At 34.7% G+C, this 27,389-nt stretch overlaps 2 protein-coding genes across 14 annotated transcripts in view; one reads left to right on the forward strand and one right to left on the reverse strand.

The window, feature by feature from the left end:
* LOC145307698 (cyclic AMP-responsive element-binding protein 1-like) lies at positions 1–15,326 on the reverse strand. 13 transcript variants are annotated; one of them, XM_080150202.1, is made up of 14 exons: positions 15,281–15,326; positions 12,217–12,363; positions 11,217–11,315; positions 10,127–10,210; positions 9,024–9,122; positions 7,814–7,855; positions 6,348–6,406; positions 6,004–6,068; positions 5,586–5,659; positions 5,096–5,215; positions 4,300–4,422; positions 2,485–3,529; positions 1,930–2,022; positions 1–1,563 (listed from the first exon to the last, which is right to left on the reverse strand). In XM_080150202.1, exons 2-11 carry the CDS (start codon positions 12,256–12,258, stop codon positions 4,327–4,329), a joined length of 780 nt encoding a protein of 259 aa, XP_080006328.1. In that variant the 5' UTR covers positions 12,259–12,363; positions 15,281–15,326; the 3' UTR covers positions 1–1,563; positions 1,930–2,022; positions 2,485–3,529; positions 4,300–4,326. The 13 variants fall into 13 exon arrangements, with proteins under 13 accessions (XP_080006328.1, XP_080006329.1, XP_080006335.1 ...); XM_080150203.1 differs by having other exon boundaries at positions 1–399; positions 1,914–2,022; XM_080150209.1 differs by having other exon boundaries at positions 1–2,022; positions 4,314–4,422.
* A 3,461-nt stretch (positions 15,327–18,787) lies between these two features.
* Positions 18,788–27,389, forward strand: part of LOC145307274 (uncharacterized) — a 40,382-nt gene continuing 31,780 nt past the window's right edge. The window contains exons 1-4 of the mRNA XM_080149639.1: positions 18,788–18,877; positions 19,347–19,428; positions 24,916–25,020; positions 25,942–26,002. Coding sequence (XP_080005765.1) covers positions 18,801–18,877; positions 19,347–19,428; positions 24,916–25,020; positions 25,942–26,002 — 325 coding nt within the window. The 5' untranslated portion in view covers positions 18,788–18,800. The remainder of the gene's footprint in view (positions 18,878–19,346; positions 19,429–24,915; positions 25,021–25,941; positions 26,003–27,389) is intronic.

The following is a 27,389-nucleotide window of genomic DNA, read 5'->3' on the forward strand; positions in this document are numbered from 1 at the left end:
TTGATATTAGAATATATTTAATTAAATTCTATAATAGTAATTACAGAGTAAATTTTAACAAGATATTTTTTAAGCATATTTACATTGTTATCAACAAAGAAAAAAATATATTTTTCAGCATGGCGTAGAAACCGAATAATATCCGCTGGATTAGAACCGGTTTGGTCAGCCATACTGAATTCATGTATAGCATCGTATTATAAACAATTTTACTCGAAAGTTGAAATAAAAATCATAAAATTAAAACCAGTTTTGTTAGCCAGGACCTTCGGCCCCTTTAACAAAACTGGTTTTAATCTTACAAGTTTTATTTTAATATCCGCGGAAAGCTGTCTATAATACGATGCGACAAATAACTATTATTTATTCTATTTTGCATCAGAAACGTTAGCTTTGCATCTGTAGGTTTTTGGGGTATAGTCCCTTTCGTGGCAACGCCTCTTAAGGGGCGTTTAGTCGTATTTTCGCAATGGTTTTTAAAAGGTGATTTCCCCGCAGGGTTAGAGACCCCCTAAGAGGCTATAAATAGGAGAAAAGCTATTGCGAAAATACGAAGAAACGCCCCTTAAGAGGCGTTACCACGAAAGGGACTATACTCGTTTTTTTTAGAGGATACACCCTTGGGTACTTTTTGGGGGGGTGATCTACCAACTTAAATTTAGACAGGGATCTAAAGGAATAAGACAATGACCGATAGATTAATGTACAATTGTACATACCTAATGATGATATACAAATTTACCCCCTTTGTAGATTACATTTAGTGATTGAAACGTATGGATATTTAACTTATTAAACCAAACAATCAAAATTAAATAAAAGTCCCCAAATCTTAAAAGCCAACGAATAGGATTATTATAAAACTTTGGGGACTAGTGTAATCAACAGCCAAATGTCCCCTCCCTAAAAGTTCTCTTGGGTGGTATTCTAAAATTTGTTTAAGAGGTTTTAATTGACAGACATATAGACATCCAATACAATAATCTGCAATAGCAGACACGTAAAATTGCCTTGTCCGCGCATTTACGTGTGACACGCAAGTTTAAGCTAACAGACAGTGATTTGAAGAGTGGCTACGCTACTAAATAAACACAGAAAGAGATTAAAAAAAGTTACATACAGATCAATTGTTGTTAGAAAATCAGACCTAACTTAAAATGATTAAAAAGGGGGGGGGGAGATATAACACTTTAAAGTAACAGGATGTCTGTCTGTGTGTGTGTTTAAACAGAAGGAGTTCAGGTATTATATCGATAAAAAATCAGCGTTGTCTTATTATTTTTTATTTTAAAAAAATCTTCCAAAACATTTTTTAAAAATCTTCTAAATTAAAAAAACTCGATAAAAAATCCATGGAAAGCGAGGCAACATAATAGATGAAAGACTAAAAGATTAGTTGTTGAAAAAATAAGATACTGCTGCTATATCGGGTGCATTATTATAGGCTATTATCGTATTAAAGAAAGGGATAATGCATTGGCTCTTAAAAAGGCGCAAAGTATTAATTGTACAAATGGTGTTAAAATGAAATACAAGAATGAAAACATCCATAAAAGCGAAGCTCTGAAATCAAACGGTAAAACAAACGATCATTGACACTTGAAAAATGTCAAAACTTGATAAGAACATTAATTTATAAGTCTAAACAAATAGTTTAAAATCAATAGGACAATTCTGACATGCACAAATTAACGTGACGTACGGACGGGCGAACGTACAGACCCTAATAATAGAAAAAGCTTCGCTTTCAAAAACAATAAATGAGTATAGTCCCTTTAGTGGGAACGCCTCTTCAGGGGCGTTTTGTCGTATTAGGGTTAGAGCCAGCCGCAAGGGCTAGGAATAGAGGAAAAGTTACTGTGAAACTACGACGAAGCGCCCCTTAAGAGGCGTTGCCAAAAAAGGGACTATACCCCAATAAAGATATACATAAAAATTACAGAAATGTGCATAATATAGAATTCGTAGATTTTGGCGCATTTGTAAATACAAAATTATTTTTTAAACTTTCACGTAAAGTACCTTGTTGAGCGCTGAAATCCCCCCCCCCCTCTAATTTACTGATTATATTGAAAATAATGAGAACGCGGTTGGTTTTAAGCTATTTTGGGTACTGGGGATTCCCGCAGGGATTAGTCATAGGGAAAAAACTATCCTACCCCCTTATTTACCAGGGATCTAAAGGGATAAGACAATGGCCACCAAATTGATGTCCATCCCAAAAAATGATACACAAATTACCCCTTCTGCAGATTAAAATTGTAGTTGAAACGTTTGAACACTCAACTTAATACACTAACCAATCAAAATTCACCAAAATCCCCAAAATTGTTAAGTCAACGAATAAGAAAACATTATTATAAAACTTTGGGGACTAGTGTAATAAGATTAAGCAGCCTTTTGTCCCCTCTCTATCTCTGCTTATTTAAACTTCATTTCATATAAAAGGGTGTATGTGGGGGGGGGGGGGGTAGTTATAAGTACTCAACAAACACTTTAATTTTGGCGTTTTTTATAAATACAACATTTTTTACTCTCATATAAAGATATAATTAAAATAAGGATGCGTTGAATATTTACTATACCCAGGGAGGGAGGGGACATTAGACTGTAAATTAAATTGGTTCTCCATAGTAAATAATTAACCTTTTGAATTTTTAGCATTGGTGCTTTCACGCAAAATGCCTTTTAAGCACTAATATCACCACTTCTTTAATCTAATTAAGTAGTATTAAAATTGGCGGGTTTTTTCTCCTATGTCTCACCCCTTTGAATGGGGGGGGGGGGGATTACCCAATAACAGATATAACCTTAGTAAATAAACAAACATACAAAAAATACGGCCCCCCCCCTGCAACCTTATTTTCAATTTATTTAAAATGAAAGGGTGGGGGGGGGGGGTGCCCTAAAGGATACTTTGCTTTAATGCTCTGGACAATATTATGGGATATTATAATTCTATATAGAGAGTTAGAGGAAGCGTGTGTAGTTAAGTCAGGGATCTTAAGGGATAAGACAATGGAAGATAAATCACATACATTCCCAATGTTCTATAGTATATATGTATATACAAATAACTAAAGCCCTTCCTTTTTCAATGACCTCTTCGTCTGCTATCAAATTATTTTATGCTTCTTGGCTGTATTATTAATATAAGCGACACCATTGGTTGATTTTAAATGACCCAATTGAGGGTCGGCACAAGGACACTGCGATGGGGAGATACAGTTATTTAACCCCTTCCCCCTCTAGTGTATTACTCTAATGTTTATGTGCTAACGATTAAAAGAAAGTGGTTATAAAACTTTGGGTACCAGTGTAATTTAAAGTCCAAATGTCCCCTCCCTCCTCCCTGATAGTTTAGTCAATAAACAATTTTTTGGATATTAAAGTTAGCTATCAAATTGTATTATTAACAGTTTCCGGGGATGGTAAAATAATATCCGCGAAAAGCTGTCTATAATACGATACGATAAATAACAGATTTCTTTAATTTGCGATAATTTTAGTTTTAAAATACAATATATTTCTAATTATTAGGGTTGGGACGGATACTTTTTTGGCCGGATATCTGGCTGATTTCTAATGCCGGATATCATGTATCCGTTCGGATATATGGCGAACGCCGAATATCCGGCAAAGGGGTTTTTTTTTAATGCAACCATCTCGTAATCAGTGAGCAAATGGCACTTAGAATTCAAATTTCCATCTGAAATTTTGCATGAGTAATCCTTGGTAGGTCTATTTTCCCTAAATCGAACAAAAAGTTGGAAAAGTAACGGCTAACGGCTCAGCTGTTTTGTCATTTTTTTGATATCTATATTGCAAATTAGTCACGAAACCTCTCTCAACATAATACTCTTTTCTACTCCAAAACGCTATCAAACGGTTCTACACGGTAGCTGTTGGTGCTAGAAGTTTTAAAAAATGGTTATTGCTATCATTTAACAAGAATTAAACCAAAAATATGTTTTAAAAAGTTGATTCCTACGTAATTGATGATGGATTTACCCTGAAAATAGGCTAAAAACGGATGAACGGCTGAGCCGCTAGTCGTTATTTTTCCGACTTTTTGTTCGATTTAGGGAAAATAGACCTACCAAGGATTACTCATGCAAAAGTTCAGATCGAAATTCAAATTCTAAGTGTCATTTGCTCACTGATTACGAGATGGTTGCATTAAAAAACCACCCTTATCGGATAGCCGGAATATGAAATCAGCCGGATATCCGGTATCCGGATAGTTTCAATATCCGGTATCCGGCCGGATATTGAAAATGGCCGGATATCCGGCCCAACCCTATTTAAAATACAATAGGTATATTTCTAATTATTTGACTTGTACATTTCTTTCAAGTTTTTAAGCTCCTCTATGAGAGCTTTGTTCTGGTTCTCCAACACGGCTACTCGGTTCTCCAGACACTGAAATAATATTGGTTCAAAAGTTTGGCCACTACCAACAATTGTTGATGTAGATTATAAGTGGATACTTGTGGTTGCGCCCCCTAGAGGCCTCTAGTGGCACTGTAAATGTCTGTTTTTTATTTCATGTCTATGTTGCGTTCTCTACGATTTTTTGTGATTTCTCTTGGGAGGTTGGTGGTACGGTACCCTCCCCCAAAATAGTTATAAACCTTCCCGGGACCTATGAGAAGTTACCCTGTTAAGGAGAACCCGATCAGTTTAGCGGTTAACTAGATCCTTCGGTAAAAAAAACAGACATACATCCTGTTACTTTATTATTTCCTAGCCTATATGAAACTATTTACCTAACAATGTCTGTAAATATCTTAGTAAAGGGATCTACAGGGATAAGACAATGGCCGATAAATTGATCTCCAATAATGACAGACAAAATTACCCTTCTTTAGATAGTGGCTGAAACGTTTGAACACTCAACTTAATGAATCAAAATTCACTACAGTCCCAAAAGTTGTTAAGCCAACGAATAAGAAAAGTATTATACAACTTTGGGGACTAGTGTAATAAACAGCCCATTGTCCCCCCTCTCTCTAAACTATGTAACTATGTCTGTAACTAACCAGTGGGCCCAAGGATCTAAAGGGATAAGACAATGGCCGATAAATTGATGTACCTTTATATATTCTTTCTTTTTATTTCTACACTCTCTGGCCGCTTCCCGGTTCTTTAACAGTCTTATTTCTCTTTTCCTAGCTTGTTCTTCAGCCTTAAAAGGTACCTCGTCATTACACATCTAAATAACATCTAAGGGTCAGATTAAAAAGTATGTATTTGGATTGTCTATTCAATGTAGATAGTTTTAGGCACCTTAACTGTCCAATTTGGAGCAATATTAGAGAGATTTATATGAAGATACTTGCAATTTTTCTAATATATCTAAATTTATGTTTCACGTTTATGCTGTGTAAAAGATGATTTTACAGCAATACTTTAAATAAGATATCTTAAAAAGTATTAGAGCTAGAAAAATGTTAGAGACCTTTTTAGAAAGATCAAATATCTGTCTATTCTACTGTTATGTCCGTTGCATGATCTGTTCCGGACAAACCGACCTTAATTATAGAAAAGCTTCACTTTTAATATAAAAGAATATGGATATAAACCTGATGATTGACTGTTGTGCTACCAGAGGCAGGCAGGAACACAGAAGTATTTGTAAACTGACCGCCACTTGAACCTAAATAATCCAATGGATTAAAACCGGTTCTCAGCCATGCTATCCGCAAAATGTCCGCGGAAAGCTGTCTATAATACTATGCTGTAAATAAATATATAAAACTCAGGGATCTAAAGGATAAGACAATGACCCCGATAAATCACCATTTCACCAAATTACCCCTTCTGTAGATTACATTTAGAGGTTGAAACATTTGGACACGTAACATTATGAACCAACCAATTAAAATTCATTAAAGTCTCCAAAGTTATTAAGCTAACGAATAAGAAAACTTTATTATTATTTAACTTTGGGGACTAGTATAATAAAACAAGCGCAATATATCCCCTCCCCTCCCTCCTTACCTGAGTTGGAAATACTAAGAACATTTTCAATTGTGTCAGCATTAGATGTCACTGAAGCTGCTTGACCTACCAACAAACATGCATAATTTTCCCACGGTTCCAAGAATTTTCCCACGGTTTGATATATTTTCCCTTCGTTGGAAATATTTTACTACGGTTTAATATATTTTCCCGTCAAAATATACTGAAATCCTCAAAATTGTTAGGCCGATTAATAGGGAAACGTTATTATAGGACTTTTGGGACTAGTGTAATAAACAGTCCATTGTCCCCTCTCTCTCTGGTGTTACACAGCTATTCTATAATTAGGTAGTGTATGTTTGTATGTTTTCATGCATGTTTTTCCTGCAAGGTTGGGGGTCACAATTTGATAAGACTGGCCGTTGATCACAAGGGTTTGGGTCTAAATAATTCAATTAATTAGATAGATAGATAGATTAATAGAGAAATGGTTAGATAGATAGATAGAGGGTGATGGTTAGATAGATAGATAGAGGGTGATGGTTAGATAGATAGATAGATAGAGAGATGGTTAGAAAGATAGAGAGATGGTTAGATAGATAGAGAGATGGTTAGATAGATAGATAGAGAGATGGTTAGATAAATAGAGAGATGGTTAATTAAATAGAGAGATGGTTAGATAGATAGAGAGATGGTTAGATAGAGAGATGGTTAGATAGATAGAGAGATGGTTAGATAGATAGAGATATGGTTAGAAAGATAGAGAGATGGTTAGATAGATAGATAGAGAGATGGTTAGATAGATAGAGAGATGGTTAGATAGATAGAGAGATGGTTAGATAGATAGAGATATGGTTAGAAAGATAGAGAGATGGTTAGATAGATAGATAGAGAGATGGTTAGATAGATAGAGAGATGGTTAGATAAATAGAGAGATGGTTAGATAGATAGAGAGATGGTTAGATAGATAGAGAGATGGTTAGAAAGATAGAGATGGTTAGATAGATAGAGATATGGTTAGATAGATAGATAGAGAGATGGTTAGATAGATAGAGAGATGGTTAGATAGATAGAGAGATGGTTAGATAAATAGAGAGATGGTTAGATAGATAGAGAGATGGTTAGATAGATAGAGATGGTTAGAAAGATAGAGATGGTTAGATAGATAGAGAGATGGTTAGATAGATAGAGAGATGGTTAGATAAATAGAGAGATGGTTAGATAGATAGATAGAGAGATGGATGGAGAGATTGTTAGAAAGATAGATAGATAGAGAGGGTGATGGTTAGATAGATAGATATATTAATAGAGAAATGGTTAGATAGATAGATAGAGAGGGTGATGGTTAGATAGATATAGAGATAGATAGATAAGAGAGATAGATGGTTAGATAGATAGAGAGACGGTTAGATAGTATAAGAATCTTCACTAAAAATTTCAGATGTCTACTTTTCATAGCAACCGAGAAAATTAATTTTACCCCCATAATGTTACGGGCTGACTTAAAGACGATAGACAAAAGAAATAACAGAGTAGCTTCGCTACTAAAAATTAATTTTTTTGTTAAATATCAAATACCATAAAAGGCCCGGCACAGGCTGACAAAACTGGTTTAAATATTATGATTGTACATTTTTATATTCGTAGAAAACAGGATATAATACGATATGATACATGGTTTTTCAGTATGGCTTACAACCGGTTCCAATCCAGCTGATATCGATCGGTTTAGAAGCCATACTGGAAAAGTCATTTATCGCATCTCGTATTATAGACAGCTTTCCGCGGATAGTAAGGCTGAGAACCGATTGTAATCCAGCGGATATTAATCGGTTTGGAAATGAATTACCTGTCTGACCTCTCCAGCCTCTGGCAGCTCTATAACTTCATCCTAAACAAAGTGTAGCGTAAAATTAGTGGCTGAAACGTTTGGACACTCAACTTAATAAAACAACCAATCAAAATTCCCAAAGTTGTTAGGCCAACGAATAAGAAAATTTGATTATAAAACTTTGGGCACTAGTGTAATAAACAGCCAATTGTCTTCTCTCTATCTGCCTATTATTATTACTTACTAGGGGCTTCGCTCCTAGCCTCTAGGGGCTCTGCCCCAAGAGGTAATGCAAAAAAAAGTTAGTTACCTACCTACCAAAAAAAATAGTTACCTACCTACAAACCAAAAAAAATGGATGGGGGATTTTTTATTTTTTGGGGGGTTAAGGGTATCCTACCCCCTAAGAAAATAGCTTAAAATCATTATAGGACCAGTAGGTATATTCCCTGAAGAGTAGAGCCCAATCGGTTGAGTGGTTACTAAGATCTTAAGCTTCAGACACAGACAGACTTTACAATATAGATTATCTTGAGAAGGGGTTGATATCGATAACCCAATTTTATTTTAGATTTTAGATTTAAAAAGAAAAGGTTAAAAAAAAATTTGTGGGGGGGGGGGGTCATTTTTTTAGGGGTCATTTCTCTTAGGTTATACCCTTCCCAAAATAGTAATAAACCTTCCCTGGACCTAAAAGAAGCTTTATTAATAAGGAGAACCATATCGGTTCAGCAGTTATTGAGATCTTAGTTGCTTCGCCCCTAGCCTCTCGGGGATGGTAGGGTAGGTCAGAAAAATTTGCCTAAACCACCCCAAAAAAACATTCATAAAGCTTTCCCGAAAAGTCCGAAACATTACAATTAGTGATTGAAACGTTTAGACACTCTTCTTTAATAACAAACCAATCAAAATTGAATAAAAGTCCCCAAAGTGGTTAAGCCAACGAATAAGAAAACCTTATTATAATACTTTGACTAGTGTATTATCACTTACCTTCATTGTTACCTCGGGGGGCGGAGACTAGTGTATTATAACTTACCTTCATTGTTACCTCAGTGGGCGGAGACTAGTGTATTATCACTTACCTTCATTGTTACGTTACCTCGGGGGGCGGAGACTAGTGTATTATCACTTACCTTCATTGTTACCTCAGTGGGCGGAGACTAGTGTATTATCACTTACCTTCATTGTTACCTCGGGGGGCGGAGACTAGTGTATTATCACTCACCTTCATTGTTACCTCGGGGGGCGGAGACTTCTTGAGCAGGTGAGGTTGGGGGGAGGGGGGAGACTCAGGGGGTGGGTCCTCATCCACAGGGTCTACCTCCTGATATAAACAGATAAAATAAGTTTTTATGGGGGGGGTTTACTACTATGTATAAACAGATGAAATAATTTGGGTCATGGAAAGAAAACGAAGTTGCGGGTTTCGTCGTATTTTCACAGTAGCTTTTGAAAGGTTATTTTAGGTTAGGTTAGATAAGTGTTAATGATTTCCCCGCAGGGTTAGAAAATAGGCCTAGCATGGTTAGAGCCCCCCGCAGGGACTAGAAATAGGAGAAAAGCTACCGTGAAAGTATGAATTGTCATGAACCCGAATTTCAATAATGATGTCAGGTGTTCTACTCACACTAATAAATGGCAGGTGTCATATATACACCAAATATGGAATAACAGGTGTCTTAATAACACTAATAATATCAGGTTTCCTACTTAAACTAGTGATTAGCAGATGTCCTACTTAAACTAATGACAGGTTTCTTAACAAAATGAATGTGCACTTCTAAAAATAATAGCAGGTGTTCTACTTACACTAATGAATCATTAAGAAACAATAGCTACTTACTAGGGTTGGCATTCCGAATCCGAACTCAAATTTTCAAAAGAGGAGAACGCCAAACCAAAAAAGTATTTTATTATTTCTTAACTTAAAAGTAAAATTGTGGATAGCATCCCAAGTTTTTTTTTGTATAGGTATTATTTTTATTTATATATTAATTTTTTTATTTATAAACAGACCTTTCAAAATATTGCTAGAATCCGCAATCCAGAATCCGCAATTCGCAAAAAAAAAAGAATCCGCACTCCACAGATAAATCCGCTTCATTTGTTGGCAGATTTTTGTAAGAATCCGAATCCGACACAAAAATTCGGCGGATTGCCAACACTACTACTTACACAAACACACACACACACATGGGAAAAAGTTACTTGTCATAGGAAAAGAGTTACTTGACGTGGGAAAAAGTTACTTGGCGTGGGTAAAAGTTACTTGGCGTGGGAAAAAGATGCTTGGCGTGGGAAAAACTAGCACCAAAATGTCAGGTTTACCTTGAGATCATTTAATATTTTACAATAGCTGGGTTGTCTTGCCAAGAGCTCGTGACGCTTCACCGCGGATATTCCACTGCTCTCCTAAATAAATAATACAAGGATTAGGGTTGGGCCGAATATCTGGCCAACGCCGGATATTCGAGAAATTACGATTACCGGATATCTGGTCAGATAACCGGATATGCGGCCGGATAAGTGGATATCTGGCATTATAAATCAGCCGGATATCCGGCCCAACACTCATAAGGATTACAACATTCATAAGTAGCAAATCAACTGAATAACACATAAAAGGGATAGTTGCATGAAGTGCATTTCAGAAAAATAAGGGCGGGGGATAACTTTTGACACTTTCAAGTAATCAGTGTGCAGTGGGCTAGGTATTAAAGTGAGACTATAGATTATTTGGGATAAAAGTTTCAAGCATAATTTACAAGAATACTGTCAAGCATATGCAACTTACAATAAATATTACACAATTAGGCACCACTAAAAAAGTTATATAATGGGGAATAGATACTTGACATGGGGAAAAGTAGCTCCCATGAGACAGCGTGTCAAGTCACAATGTACTTGAACATGGAGCTTGATGGCCCTAGTGTCTCGTACTACTCCATGACTACTTAGGTCCAAACACTAAGAAACAATGTCCACACACACACGTGGGAAAAAGCTAATTGGCAATGAGAAGAAGGGACTAGGCGTGGGAAGAAAAGGGACTAGGCGTGGGGAAAAAGTTACTTGACATGGGGAAAAGTTATTTGACGTGGGAACGAAGATACTTGACATGAAAAAGTTACTTGTCATAGAAAAAGTTACTTATCATGGAAAAAGTTACCTACTTGCTATGGGAAAAAATTAGGTACTTGATGTGGGAAAAAGTTACTTGGCATGGGAAAAAGTTACTTGACGTGGAAAAATATTACTTGGTGTGGGAAAAAAGGGACTATGTGAAGGAAAAACTATACTCGTGGGAAAAGTATCACAGCGGGGGAAAAATAGACTCGGCGCGGGGAAAACTTACTTGGCATGGGAAAATAGACTTGGCGTGGGAAAAAGGAGGATAGCGTGGGAAAGAAAGGCTTACCAAGAGAGCATGCGCTGCTGGAAGACCAATACTAAGCTGGACAACTTTAGTTGTTGTTGTAGAGGAGCTCCCACCCCCTCCTGAACTAGAACTACAAATCTAAAAAGGATAACATCATCTATAAAAGCGAAGCTCTAAAATCTGAAGGAAGGACAAATGAACAATAACTCTTGTAGAGTGTTGGTACTTAATAAGCAGAACATTAATGTCTAAGTTTAAACGATTAATTGTACAAAGATTTTTGACAAAATTGTGTAAATATAGGTTACAGTAAAAGGATATGCTTTCATTATTAGGACTTATTATTAGATGCCTGGCTTATAATTTGGACGTATGGACTCTTTGTAAACAAGGGGGGGGGGGAAGTTTTGACACATTTACGTAAACAGGGAGTATAGGCTTTATCTTTGGACTGAGAGGATAGGTTATTAGGGATAAAATCATTCTTATATGATGAATTTTCCCAAGTTTTAAGATTTTTTGGATAGGCCTCCAGGTTCCGGAGCTCCAGGCCTCCAGGCGGTCTCTGTACAGGTAAATATGAAAAAAAAAATTTTTTTTTGAAGAGTTAGAAGTCAATTTATGAAACAAAATATGCATTTTTTTCTTCAAATATGTGAATAACAATCAAAAATATGCATATTTTGTTTCATAGGTTGACTTCTAACTCTTCAAAAAAAATTTATTTTTTTAATTTTTACCTGTACAAAGAGGACCTGGAGGCCTGGAGCTCCGGAACCTGGAGGCCTATCCAAAAAATCTTAAAACTTGGGAAAATTCATCATATAAGAATGATTTTATCCCTAATAACCTATCCTCTCAGTCCAAAGATAAAGCCTATACTCCCTGTTTACGCAAATGTGTCAAAACTTCCCCCCCCCCTTAGAGTTGCAACGCTTGAGCGTGTCATAAGGCCATTGACCGCGGGAATAAGGCACCGAGCGGGGGAAAAAGTTACCGAGAGTGGGAAAAAGTTACCGAGCGTGGGAAAAAATGTTACCTCAATAGTGGAAGGTGTTGTATTGGTTGTTGTTGTGGCCATGTGTCACGTCACGAGTCCTCCCCCCAAAATGTGAAGTGGCCGCAACACTGACAAGATAATTTATTTTTCTCTCAGCAGGTTCCAACTTTCTGATTCACCAACACTCTGAGCAAAAATGGCGCAATAATAACAATAATAACATGTTTTTTAACACCAGATGAATCTTAAGGGATAAGACAATGGGCGATAAATTGATGAACATCCCCAATGATGATACACAAAATCATCCCTTCTATAGGTTAAAAATGGTAATTCTTAATGAACCTAAGGATTTAGCAATCAAGATTTAACAAAAGTACCCAACGTTTTATACGAGTTTATAAAGTTTGGGTACCAGTATAATTTACAGTTTAATATCCGCTCCCTTTAACTGGATACCTAATCAGACAAGACTTGAAAAATAAGCATGTCGAAAGAACGATCTAAGCTATCCGTTACGAATAAAAGAACTGACCCTAAACGAAGTTGCGGGTTTCGTCGTTCTTTCACATTAGCTTTTGAAAGTTTATTTTAGGTTAGGTTACGTTAAGGTAGGTTAGGTTATTGTCCCGAAGGGTAAGGCAATTGGCCCCACAGGGTTAGAGCATCCGCAATAAATTATCATAATTAATTTTAAATATTTCAAACTTTGAATGATGATTCCTATAAAAACAATTAGATGCGATTTAGGAAGCGTAGCAACTGTATAATAGTTAAAATGTTAATAGTGCGTTCCTTTCATATCAAAGAGTCCAATATTTTCTGTATCTATATGATGATCATTTCTTATACATAAAGTTAAAAGTACATCTACTTGTCCAGAGTGATAGTAGGTACCTAAAAATATTAGAATATTTATATATCACATAGTTTTAAGGACAGCTTTCCGCGGATATTAAAATGAAAAATTATAAGTTTTTAAAACCACAATTGGGGCCAAAGGCCAGGACTAACAAAACAGGTATTAATTTTAATATTTGTGGAAAATTGTCTCTAATACGATGCTATATACATGATTTTTCAGTATGGCTGAGAACCGGATCTAATCCAGCGGATATTAATCAGTTTCAAAGCCATACTGGAAAAATTATGTAAATAAAGTGACAGCATTAAATCCTATTGAGTCTTTTTTTATGTTTTATGTGTATGCAGCTTAAGATCTCAATAACTACTGAACTGATTGACTTCTCCTTTAAGATTTAAGAATGCTTCACTTTGATCTCGGGATGGTTTCAGGCTGTTTTATTCTTAGATTTAATCTTTTGGGTAGTTTTAGGCTGATTTATTTTTAGATCCCATTCTTAGGATGATTAATGGCTAATATTCTATGAATATTTTTTTATTTTCATATGAGGAGGGGGCATGAAATAGCAACCACGTAAGATTGATGTAAATAGTTAGGTTAGGTTGATTTGGATTACTTCATATACCTCTATTAATCAACCAATAGCGGCTGCTGCGCCCCTAGCATCTAGGAGCTCTGTATTTGAAGTTGTAGGGAAAGCAAAATAATAGTCTAAAATGATCCAAATTAAAAAATTAGCCTTAAACCATCATATAGGCTATAGCCTATGTGAAATTACATAAAATGAGGAACTCAAATGGTTTTGTTGTTATAAAAATCTACAATTAATAAAACATATTACTATTTTAAATAATTGGATTATTATCATAATAATTTACACTACTTTTTTAAGCGTCAGGCAACAATCATCCCCATAGTTGCAAGACTTTTGCCAGAATGCACAAACTGTGCATGTTAATGAATAGAGACTGTTTTAGGCTAGCATTTTACATTACCCCTGCTTTACCCCATTAGATGAGCAAGTGACATAGCTACGATTTTTTGGCCAAGATTCAAACCTATAACCCTAAATGTGAATGTATCCTTATACTAAAGTAACAGGATGTTAGTCTGTTTGTGTGTCTGTGTGTACCGAAGGATCTCGCTGCTAACCGCTAAACCGATCGGGTTCTCCTTAATAGGGCAGCTTCTCATAGGTCCCAGGAAGGTTTATAACTATTTTCTTGGGGAGTGGGACACCCCAAACCCCCCCCAAAAATGAAAAATCCCCCCCCAATATTTTTTTAAAAATTTTTCTTTTAAAATCTAAAATAAGAAATTTGGTTATCAAATTCGTCTCCCCCCTCCTCAAGTGCCCCTAGAGGCCTCTAGGGGGCGTAGCCGCTAGTTTTGTATAAGCCAAAAATAAACGCATATATTAATTGATAGATACTATGGATGATAAATAGCCCCAACGGGTTACTCTATAATACGAAATGTCTGTCCGCAGTATGTCAGTCTGTTTGTAGGAGAAGGAATTGAAAACGTGTATTTCGTAGCTAATATCTGTAATAAAAAGTAGAATTAACGATGTCTGTCTGTCTGTTTGTATCGAAGGATCTCGCTAACCGCTAAACCGATATGATTCTCCATTACAGGGTAGCTTCTCATAGGTGCAAGGAAGATTTATAACTCTTCTGGAGGAGGGTATCACCACCCTCCCAAGAGTAATCGCCATAAGAAAAATACCCCACCCCCCCCCCATTTTTTTACTTTTTTTTAAATATTACATAAAAAATGGGTTGTTGAAAACAACCTCCCCTCCCCCTTCATGTACCCCTAGAGGTGTAGCCGCTAGTTGAAACAGCTAGCTGATAGTTTGTCTGAATCAATAAGCATATATCAAGTGTATAATTTACGGTGATGCTAAAAAAAATAACTTTGTTCGTTTGTCAATCCTTAATTTATTTGCTTTGCTACTTATGGATGTTGTCATCCTTGTATATTTATAATTTCCATTATGGCTTCGAAACCAATAGATCAAACGGTTATCTGAGCCATTACTAAAAAAAATCATGTATAGCATCGTATTACAGACAATTTTTCACGAATATTACAAAATCAATAACAGTTTTGTTAGCACGGGCCTTCGGCACCCCGGGGCTAGCAAAGTTCACTGTTTTTTTATCATATTATTATTCATGTTAATATTCGCGAAAAGCTGTCTACAATACGATGCGATAAATGACTATTTTTTACCTTTATTTTAATTAGTCTTTAATTTTTTCTTATTGCACATTTCTTCAAATATCTAAAAGCATAAAATAATTATTTTTTAAAGGTCCCCAAAGTTGTGAAGCTAACGAATATCAAGAAAACGTTAATATAAAACTTTGAGGACTAGTGTAAAAAAAACAGCATACAACATAATTTAAACGTTACTCTATCGTTCATGTTACCAAAAAAACATTTGTGTATTTAAATTAACTTTTTAGGTTTTAATTTTAATAACAAAAAAGATCACATACACCATTATTGAATCATAACAACATAAAACTACCTCCCCCACACACTCACACACACACACACACATATACACACACGCCCACATACACACACACACACACACAACGTCTACCCATTTTTATAACGTGGGGGCCTGATAAGGGTTGGATACTTAAATTTTTTTCAGTATTGCTTCGAAACCAATTAATATCAGATGGATTAGAATCGGTTCTTGGCCATACTGAAAATTTATGTATAGCATCGTATTACAAACAGTTTTCCACGAATTTTTAAAATAAATTAATAAAAATAATACCAGTTTGTTAGCCTTACATTGGATTGAGATGGTTTTAGGCTATTTAAAGTTTAGTCTCAGGATAATCTAGGTTTTTTTTTTACGTCAGACCTTAAACTAAAACCGAGAGCTGTTTATCCTATTTCATAAAGTAGTAAGCTTTTTTGTCTGAAGCAAAGGATCTCAATAACCGCTGAACCGATATGGTTCTCCTTTACAGTGAAGTTTCTTATATCCCAGCTAGAAACGTCGTAGGGAAACTCGCATCCTATATGTAGTATATTATCGCCAAAATCTTATTTAAGATTTTATAGCAAAAATAGAAAAAAATCGCTAGGGATTAATTCGATTTTGTAGTAAAAATCGCGGCAACCACGATTTCCCTAAGATATCGTAAACAATAGCATTTTTTGTGTGTCAACACACACTTACAAACAGACACACAACCAACATATAATCAACATCATTCTGTGAGAAATATAGTTTATAAATTGGCCGCTAGAAGTTCACATTGTTTTTAAAAATATATTGCATTTTTTCTGTTGTCAAACAAAATAAATATAAAACTGATAACTAAAATTGTCATAATGTGTTTATGTTTAATATTACAAATAAAAGTATTTTTAAAAAGTTTTTTTTCTAAATGGCAACATTTTTAAATGTGTGTCTTAATATTCATTAAATCATTGCCATTCAGTATGATAAACGTAAAAATACTCTATCAATTCATTGAAAACTTTTGAGAGTATACATTAAGTAGGAGGGCACAGAGAATGGTTTCTCTTTACACCATGTCTCTCTCTATCTATCACTCTCTCTTTCTCTGTCTGCATGCACAGTATGAAATGGATTCTTTATGCAACCTCTAACTTACATACAATATTTACAAACAAAACTACATGATGTTAAATGTACTTTTTATTCATGATTTTGGCACGATATCGCTTACGACCCTTGCGATATCGCTTACGATTTCGTGGGTGTATCGCGCAGCTCTAAGTACCTTTTCGACCATTTATCGTAACATATCGTCGATGTGCATTGGACGACTATTTAGCGATATCGTAAGAACTCGTGCTCGATTGCTACACGATATCATGTGCTATAGTAGCGCGATAGTGACGCTACTTTCTGGCTGGGATTAGGTCTAGGGAAGGATTTTAACAATTTTGATGGAGGGTATAAAAGAAAACATAAAATTTTTTTGTATGGATTCAGTATTACCTCAAAAACGGCTGGATTTGATTTAAATTAAAAGAACCTAAAAATTATATTTTAAAGTATTGAACTTTGAACAATAAAGAAAAGGGGAATCACAAATATAAATCGAAAAAGGGGAAGGCAAAATAAAGAAATGCCGCTTGTTATTTAGAAACTAAAATGTCGTCGTCTTTAAGTTGGAGTTTTTTCTTTTTTTTGAAAGTCATGTAAAAAGCTAGCTATCGAAAATATATAAAGTTCGTCATACTAAAGACACCAAAAAGAATTAATATAATATGTTCTGGATAAGAATCATAAATTAAAGGGTTGGTAAAAAGATTTAAAGATTTCTGTGAAAAAGAGCCATAAATTCATATAGCTAAATGTAATGGGAATCCTCTTTGTTTGTGTACTTCCCTCCTTAAATTAAAAATTATGAAGGGGAGGGTCTTAGCCCTCCCACACCCCTTCTTATCCTCTTAAATGTCCCAAGAGTCCTCTAGAAAAATAAATCAAAGCTAAAGCTAAATTTAAAACTTATAATTCCACAAAAAAATCCGGGAAAATTTTCTAGAATGCCGCGGCTAATTATGTAAGCTGTAAACAAAAATAAAATATATTAAATCTCCGCCAAAATATTTTCATCTATTATAATATAATAACATTAATTTCTATTTTATGAACTTAAATTGTTTCATATGTTGCTTAAAATATTCAAAACGGCTGTACAGGAATGTTGTCAATGTTGAAAGGGATTTAAAAGTTTTAATTAGTTCAAAAATGCATATATTTTTAAAATCAAATCTTTCCCAAATTTTGGATCTGTCCGTATTTTAAGCAAGTTTCAATTTAATAGAGCGATTATATCATGTCATAAAAATACATGTTCAAATAGTTAAAATTTTAATTATATAGCCCGTTCTTTCGTGCCTTTAAATTATATAGCATTATTATAATTATTATGAGTATTATTAATCTTTAGAAATGTATGTAAATTTAAATTCTTTATTCCACGGGGACCTAATAGGATAAGACAATAGTCAATAAATTGACGTACATCCTAAATGATGACATATAAAATTCCCTCTTTTGTAGATTATGATTTGTCGTAAACCTTATTGAACAAACTAATCAAAAATCAATAAAAGTCCTTAAGGTTATTTGGCCAACGAATAAAGGTATTAAGAACTTTGGGGACTAGTGTAATAAACAGCTCAATGTCACCTCCCTCACTCCCTTTAGTATATAAGAAAATTGTATTCATAATATTTTTAAAAAAAATCTTAGAAAAATTTGGAAAAATCCTCGACTCTAAATTTTTTTTGGAAAAAAAATCTTAGAAAAAACTAAGGAAAAATCCCCCAAATGATTTTTACCAATTTTTTAGTTTGTTGTATATATATTCTTTCCTACAATCACAACATCAAATAATTAACAGTAACAGTAACAAGTCGTTTTCTCTCCATAGGCCGCTGACTAAGCCCTATGATTGTGGTGTAAAGCGTCCATTTGCCTATCAGACAACCAACCTTTTGATTACACGACCTTTGACTGAGAAGTCCTCACTGTGCATGGTAGTGAGTTGCGCCTGTTTTTGGGCCAAGGCATTCCCCCTAATCTAACTATCTACGTCACGCACCTGACTCAGCAGCAGTACGAACCACTATTAACGTCTTTAGTTATGACGCGGTGTCGGACCGAGATTCGAACCTATCACATTCCCGACGACGAGTGGATGCGCTACGTGTTGATTATCAAATATTTGTCTTCCAGATAAAAATGCGAGAACTAGAAAAAGCGGCCAGCAGCATCATCAACGCGGCTTATCTTCTCGAAGAAGCAACGGACTCTATTAGGTTTGTTATTTGGCATTTTTTTAGCACTAGTTATTGTTTTTTTATTGTACTAGCGGCTGCGCCCCTAGAGGCCTCTAGAGGCACTTAAAGACGGAGAGGGATGATTTTGACAAGGTTAGATCTTTTCGTTAATTTAGGCATGTTAGAATTGCCCTATCGATTTCAAACTTTGCATGATGATTCTTATAACAACTAGGTACGATTTAGGAAGTTTACCAATTCTTTATTCGTATGTTCATTTAAAACATGTTGATTTTTACTTTTTGACAACAAATTTTGTATGATTTGGGTAAATATTCTATTCTTCTAATTTTTGTTATAATAATTACTATGACGATTTAGACTTACAAATAATTTTTTTTTGCTTTACTTTTATTAAGTTCTGAGTTTCTACAAGTGTTAATATTCGTTTGTCCTACCGTTTCAGAGCTTCGCTTTTATGGATGTTGTCATCCTTATTTTTATTTAGAAATGCCGGGAAAGTGTTTAGAGAACCGACAAGAATTGAAACTATTTGCCAGTCTTTGCATCAAGCTTCAAATTCTTTACAGGTTTGTTATATAATAGAGTACCCAAACTTTGTAGATGAACAATGATAAAACTTTGGGTATCAGTGTAATTTTAAATACTCCAGAGATAATGTATTTTAATCATGGGGATCTACTTTAATTTATCGACCACTGTCTTATCCATTAATGGTGACCCTTTGGGGGCTAGGTGACGCCTCCTCTACACGCCACATTGAATATACTTTGCGGTGTAACGCGCTTTTTCGCCCAGGGTACTAAGTTAGTAAGGTAATTCCCAACAGACAACCAACTATTTGATTACACGCAGGGTTGGCATAAAATAACCCAAGTCAACCATATCGGTTCAGCGGTTAGCGAGTATACACGATTATAACGATTTATTGATAATTTTAAAAATCCCAAATAATCTTCAAAAAAACAATACCCCCCCCCAAAAAAAAAAAAAAAAAACACAATAAACCAATCCTGATTACACGACCTTTGTCTGGAAGTCCTAACTGTGCATTAAGTGCAGTCAATATTCTCTAAAATGGCTATAACATTTGGAATGATTGTGCAGCTATTACCTTTTATGATACAAATAAGGATTTTAATTGCCAATTATCTGAAAAGTTTATATCTTTGAGCTAAATTTTTTTTTTAATTTTATAACTCTGCTAACCCTAAACCTTCATGCGGTTTTTAATATCTTTGTTATGATTCAATCCACGCATATAACGATTGCTTTAATCGTTTTCCAGGTCCCATAACTGTGCTGCTAGACCTTTATTTTTTAAAAATTGGTTCAGAAATAAGGATTTTAGAAGCTATAATATTAGAATATTAGTTGTTTGATCCTTATCCTATTGGGGAGTCTGATGGAGGTCAGGAACAAAGCCTAAAACCAACCCTAAGACATTTATAAACCTTCCCTTAAAAGTGTAACCAAATTGGAACAGTATTAGCAAGCTGTTTTCGTTATCGGCCGGCCGGAAATCGGCCGACTTTGGCCGGATTCGGCCGATGAACATAATCGGCCCAAATTTTCTTCATGTTAAGTTTAAAAATATCGTATTCGGCTATTCCTCAGCCGATTTAGTCGTCTAAGGTGGCAAAAAAATAGTCCTGGTCGTAATTAATTCAAATCCGTTGACCAATCTAAAATCCGTCCACTGGTTGTCGCGTAACGATGTTTTTAAAGTTGTAGACATGATAATAATTGCATAGAATTGAAGTAAAATTTAAAAATACCGTAGCCGGTTATTCCTTGGCCGATTTAGTCGGCCAAGGTGGCAAAAAAATAGTCCTGGTCGTAATAAATTCAAATCCGTTGACCAATCTAAAATCCGTCCACTGGTTGTCACGTAACGATGATTTTAAAGTTGTTATAAATGCTGCGTATATTATAAATATAATAATGTCGTCTTCGAAATGAAAATGTCACTCTAAGAAAATTTTTGAACTACAAACAAGTAACAAATGTGATTTAGATGGACCTTTTACCATAAAATTACTTTTTCATAAACTAATTATTATTTAACTACCATTTTTAAAGTAGCTGCAACCATTTTCCACCCAAAAAAAAATATTGACTGCACTTACTGTGCATGGCTATATGAGTTGCTCCTGTTTTGGCCGCAGGCATTCCCCTCAACTCTTCACTATTAATGTCGCGTATCTGACATAGCAACAGGATGAACCATGTCTTAACCTCTTTTCGAGGAAGCTTTGTGTTTATCAAGGTCGAAATTAATTCCTTATCATTATCCTAAACTAAGCGCAAATGTCGTCTTGTTTGACTTTCCTTCAGTAATAGACGCGGCATGGATTGTTTATATGCGCCCACGTTTTTCACTTTTGAATGAGATATGAGTGTGTGAAGATTTCGGAGAACAAAATTGGGCCTATCATTGGTCTCATAGTGCGTGAACGACCCTAGTATACCAGGGATTTGAAACCATAAGAACTTCAGGTAGAATTTGTTAATTTTATTAGGAAGAATGGTGTATAGGACGATTATATGTAGTTTTAAAAAGGCTTTAGCCAGCTAAGCATGAACTTAATTATGATTAATATATGTTTTAGTAATTTTTATGTGCCTTTATTTTTGCATTTAACAATGATTTATTAAATCAAATAATTTTCCTTTAAAGCCAAAGTTTCCAAAGATTCTTAATCGTAGAGAAAAATGATTTTTAAAAAGCAATTAAGATTACGTGGTTATAAATAACTGGAATTATGAACTAATTGATTTTGTAATTTCAGGACTTTGAAATAATTTCATCAATAAATCTATATTCAAACCTGCTGTTGAAACTTGATGGTTCCTGGTATTGGGGGTTTGTATGTTCGCCAACTGATCTCGTGAACTTCCCGCTAATTCGGAAGTCAAACTCAACCAAAGTGTCATGGTTGAGACAAACCATTTTAGTTCATGTCATAGAACTAAGTGAGAGAGGGGACACATACTGTAAATTTCAAAATTGAGTGTTCCAACGTTATAACCACTAATTGTAATCTACAGAAGGGTTAATTTTGTGTGTCATTGCGGATGAACATCAATTTATCAGCCATATTCTTATCCCTTTAGATCCCTTGTTTTTAATATTGTAAGTTTGGAATCTTGAACCTGATATTTTCACACATTTATGTCTCAGATTACTTTTTATCTGGGATCTAAATGGATAGAACAATGGCCGAAAATATACGTATCACGGTTGGTTTTTTATTAAATGAATAAGTTAGGGTACAATGTTTGGCACTTTCGATATAAGTAAATGATAACAACAAAGCCACAGAATACGATAATACCTTCAGAAAAATCGATGAAAATAGTTTTCATACTAAATTTTTTTTTTTTATATTTTTTCTAAAATGTCATGACAGAAGATGCAAAATGTCGTCTTAGTTTTTTGAAAGGATTAATCTTCTCTGAAATCTAAATTATCAAAATATTTTTTTTGGTAAATGATTATACGATATATGTCAAACATTTTATCAGAAAGAAATATTTAAAATTGTGAAGTAGAAACCTGAATAATTTTTCTTGTGGATATAGTTTTCTGCAAATGTTGATAAACATATGTCTGCTAGCATTAAGATGTTTGTACTGCCAATACACGTTGGGTTTTATTTAACCCATTAGTGCCGAGCGCCACTTTTATGGACCGATCGAGCTGAAAATCTCAGGGAAGCTTTATAATGGTAAAAACGGAATTCCAATTTTTTTGTTTTGCTCTAGTGGCGTGCACAGGAAAGTTGCAGGAAAACCCGGTTCGGCGCGAGTAAAGAAACCGTTCGGCATTAATAACCGTTTTTGGCGTTTTTTTGTGCTTTCCCCCGGCATTAAAGCCCGTTTTCGACCTAAATACCCGGTTATTTGGCCCAAAAAATTAAAAATGTAATTTTTGAACGCCCAAAGTGAGATGAACACTTTTTAAAACTATGATACGATCCGTAATTGAAAACTACATAACCTCATGTAATTGATAGAGCTACAACTAACATACAAAACAATTTATATCACATTTAAGATTTTGACTATAGGTACCACCCCTTTTTGGTTAATAAACCCGGTTTTTGTTGTTGTTGTAAAAAAGATCTATTAGTAAAACCGGGTAATAAAAATTTTAGACTTTCCCCCCATATGCCGAGCCGGGCCTATATAGAACGTAAAAAAACGATAAAAAAATCATATAAAAAATAATAATTTGAATAAAACGAATTCACAAATGAATGTAGTTGCCAATAAACTTTAAATTTCACGAAAAAAATCACTAACTTTACTTCATAAACAAAAAAGTTAGGAGGGGTATTTTAAAATCACCTTGTTTTTCTTGGTTTTCAAATTTTGTTGAGCTATACCGGCAAACGGAAGTAAGCAAATCTGCCTGCTCCAGGGGGAAATGAAAACCAGGGTAGTAGAGGGGGGATTCATACTGAGAATGATGCAATCCTAAAACTGAGAACCGGTTTTTTTCGGCATTTTCTGGAACCGGGCGTTAAAAGCTGGTTCGTCACTAATGGGTTAAAGAATTTCTTTAAAATGTTTTTTTTTACATTGTATACCAATAACGCAATATTTGCTATCAGAAAACCCCCGACTAAGACTCGCCTACGACCCGATCTTTTAGGATTGCTTTGTAATTTACATTTTTGAAAGTCTTTCAACAGTATACACAGCAAATTCTCTCTTTTTTAACTAACTTTCCGAATAATATACCTAAAGCATTTGAATTGACAAAGGCTATGCTAATATTTTTACCATTCAAGTTTATTTAATATTCTAATAAATAGCGCAACCCTCCAAGTTTATGACTACTTTTCATGAACATATGATCTAAAGAATAAGCTCTGACGCAATGTCATATAAGGATATTATAATATTCATTAAAAAAATTGTTATTTTTGCATATATGTTACATTTTACAGTGTTTTGTGGCTCAAAAGAAAGACAATTAAAAATTATTTCATATTATATAGTTTAAATTACATAAGATAATCTAGAAATAGTAAAAAATTCCCTTTCTTTTTTTGTCGCAAAAGAGAATTCAACAAAGATTTTCATTAAAAAACACCTTAGTGTAAAAATTAAAAAGTTTAAACATGGTCACAAAAAGATTCAATTAGGTAATTAAATGTTTCATTTTCAGCAAATGACGATTAATCTCTATTACAAAGAATAAAGTGTAAAAAGATATTCTCGTTTTAATTTTAAGCAACTTAAAATGCATTTTAATACCTTTTAATGATTTATTTTTTAAAACATCATTTTATAAAATGTTATTGATTTTTAAAGTTATATATTAGAATGTTTTTAAATTTTGTTAACATTTTGTTTTAAATGTAGAAAATTGGTAATTCTAAACATTCAAAAAATGATTTTATTAAATTTTCATCACTTAAATTGCATGTTTGATGAAATTTTCAACTGATAATTCAAGAAAAATCGTTCAGGTTTTATTATATTTTACTTTGAAATGTTAAAAAAATATATTATTGTCAAAAATGTGGAAGTTATACTTTCCTCAAATAAAGACCTAAAACATGCAAATTAACACGTGTAATGAGATTTTTTTTCTTTCAGGTTTAATTTTAAGTAATTATTGATATTTTTTGTAAAAAGGATTTTATATAAAAAGTTTTAAAACTCGAGTTATGTAGTGGTTCTAAAAAAGGTTGCGAATTTATGCAATTTTCTTGCAAAAAAAATTTTCTAGGATTTTAAAAATAGCAAAGGGTGTTATTAGACGTACTTACAGATACAATTGCTAAGTCATTTTGGCCAAACCCTAAAATAAAGTTTTGACATCTGAGGGTCCAACCGTGGTATATCCTCAATCATTATACACAAAATTTAACCTTCTGTAGATTACAATTAATGGTTTAAACGTTTGAACACTCAACTGAAAAAAGGTTCCCAAAGTTGTTGAGCCAACGAATAAGAAAACGCTATTATAAAACTTTGGAGACTAGTGTAATAAGCAGCCCATTGTCCCCTCTCTCGCTCTGACTTTTAAAAATTATTAGAATGCTTCCAGCTCCCTGAAATTATTGCTGGATGAAATGAAGAGTGACCGCATCAAACTCGACACCACAACAGAGAGTGAACTAGAAAGTGAGCTGGATATAAAGGTAAAGTACACACCAGTTTATAGTTTACTAGCGGCTACACCCCCTCCCCTAGAGGCCTCTAGGGGCACCTGAAGGGGGGGGGGGAGTTGAATTTGATAACCCAATTTTTTATTGTTTGTGGGTGAGGGGTAATTTTTTTTTCAACGGGCGATTTCTCCTCTTGGGAGGATGATGGTACCCTCCCCCAAAATTGTTATAAACCTTCCCAGGCTCTAAGAGAAGCTACAATATGTAAAGTAGAACCAAATCGGTTCAGCAGACAAAAAAGCTTACTACTTTAATTTAGCAGCTGCTCCTTTTTGTATACTTTTATTGAATTGTGATTGGTTGGTTCCAAACTAGTAGGGCCCAATCTTTTCAACCTTTCATTTTAAGGGGAACTTTTATTCATCATCATTGAGTTATCAATAGGGACCATTGTTATTATATAAAAATTTCCAAATTAGAAGAAAAAAAGGGGAATGAAAAGAAAACGAAGTTGCGGGTTTCGTCGTATTTTCACAGTAGCTTTTTAAAGGTTATTTTAGGTTAGGTTAGTTTAAGTAAATGTTAATGATTGCCCCTCAGGGGCTAGAAATAGGAGAAAAGCTAATGTGAAAATACTACGAAACCCGCAACTTCGTTTTCTTTCCATGATTCGAAAATAAATTGCTGAGAGGATAACGCAGGATATTCAACGACACCTGATGAACATAATAAAGTTTTTTTGATCATGTAAAGAAAACGAAGTTGCGGGTTTCGTCGTATTTTCACAGTAGCTTTTCTCATATTTCTAGCCCTTGCGAGGCAGTTTTTCTAACACTGCGGGGCAATCATTAACATTTACTTAACTTAACCTAACCTAAAATAACCTTTCAAAAGCTAATGTGAAAATACGATGAAACCTGCAACTTCGTTTCCATGATCCTTCTTTTTAACCAGGATGAAGCAGATGAATTAAGTGATATTGATGATCCAGATGGTGATGACTCTAGAACATCAGGTATAAAGTGATAAAATAGGCCCGGGGCCAATAAAACGGTAACTTTTGTAAATCCGTACCTAATGCATTATGTTTGATTGATTAGCCATAGTTTCTTAGGGTTTGGACCTTAGTAGTCATGGAGTAGGCTGAGACACTTTTGTATAGCCACTAGGGCTATCAAGCACATTATGACTTGACCCGCTGTCTCATGAGAGCTACTCATTATTACCTCACCCTCGCCGAGTATGGCAGGTGTCCTAAATTAAGTGTGTGTGTGTGTGTGTGTCACCGTAATGAATGACGCTCTCCGCAGAGGAGCATGGGAAAAGGGTAATACTGATATTATGTACGTGATAATCAATAATTGATAGGCACTCTGTTAATCAACATACGTGGATGTGGCAGCTGTTCTACAAATCTAATTTTGCCAGCTATTTGAAATGGGAAATATTGATAATAAACACAAAGCTATAACTAAAACAACAAACTAAAACTATAAACAACATAAAATATTATCTTTATATTTTCATATACGTGGACAACACATAGATACACATAATGAATGATAAATTGAGGCCTCGTACCAGGAATCTCTTGAAATAAGAATATAATATGAATAATTGTTTTACATTGAATAATAACTTGAAATTTTTAGGTTGGGTTAGGTTAGGTTATAAGCAAGGGGGCCGAGCGCCCGCGGCTAGGCAGGCCAGGGGGCCGAGCGCTGCGTCCATGACCTTTATTAACAGTGGAAGCTACTTTCCTTAGGAGGCTACTTTGTCCGGAGGCTACTTTGTCCAAGATCCAAAAATAGTATGAAAAAGTGTCATGTTAAAAAAAAACCATAGGTAACCCATCGCGGGATATATGAGAAGCTTCCCTTTCGTGACATCGCCTCTTAAGGGGCGTTTCGTCGTATTTTGATAGGTTATTTTAGGTTAGGTTAGGTGACTGACCTACAGGGTTAGAGCCCACCTCAGGGGCTAGAAATAGGAAGAACGCTACTGTGAAAATACGATGAAACGTCCTTTAAGAGGCGATATCATGAAAGGGACGATTCCCGAGGCTTCCTTGTTTTAGCTAGGATCTTAAAAGAGGCGAACCTTTAAAACCAGGGTGGGCATACAAAAAACCCACCCAGGGTTTTTTTTATAAAAAAAAACCAATAAAACCCCCATAAAAACCCTTAAAACCCTGGGTTTTTAAGGGTTTTTGGGTTGGGTTTTTGGGTTGGGTTGGGCTGGGCTTTTTAAAAAAATCCTGGGTTTTTCCCCACCCTGTTTAAAACCTTACAACTTAATAATTTATAATATTTCTCTTTTCTACTTTTTCTATATTTCTTTATCTTCCAATATTTTTATATTCTATAACTCTATGTTTAACTTTGCATATCTGTCTGTCCGTC

Source organism: Acartia tonsa, chromosome 15 (assembly GCF_053477335.1).
Source record: "Acartia tonsa isolate MP-2025a chromosome 15, ASM5347733v1, whole genome shotgun sequence".
NCBI lineage: Eukaryota > Metazoa > Arthropoda > Copepoda > Calanoida > Acartiidae > Acartia > Acartia tonsa.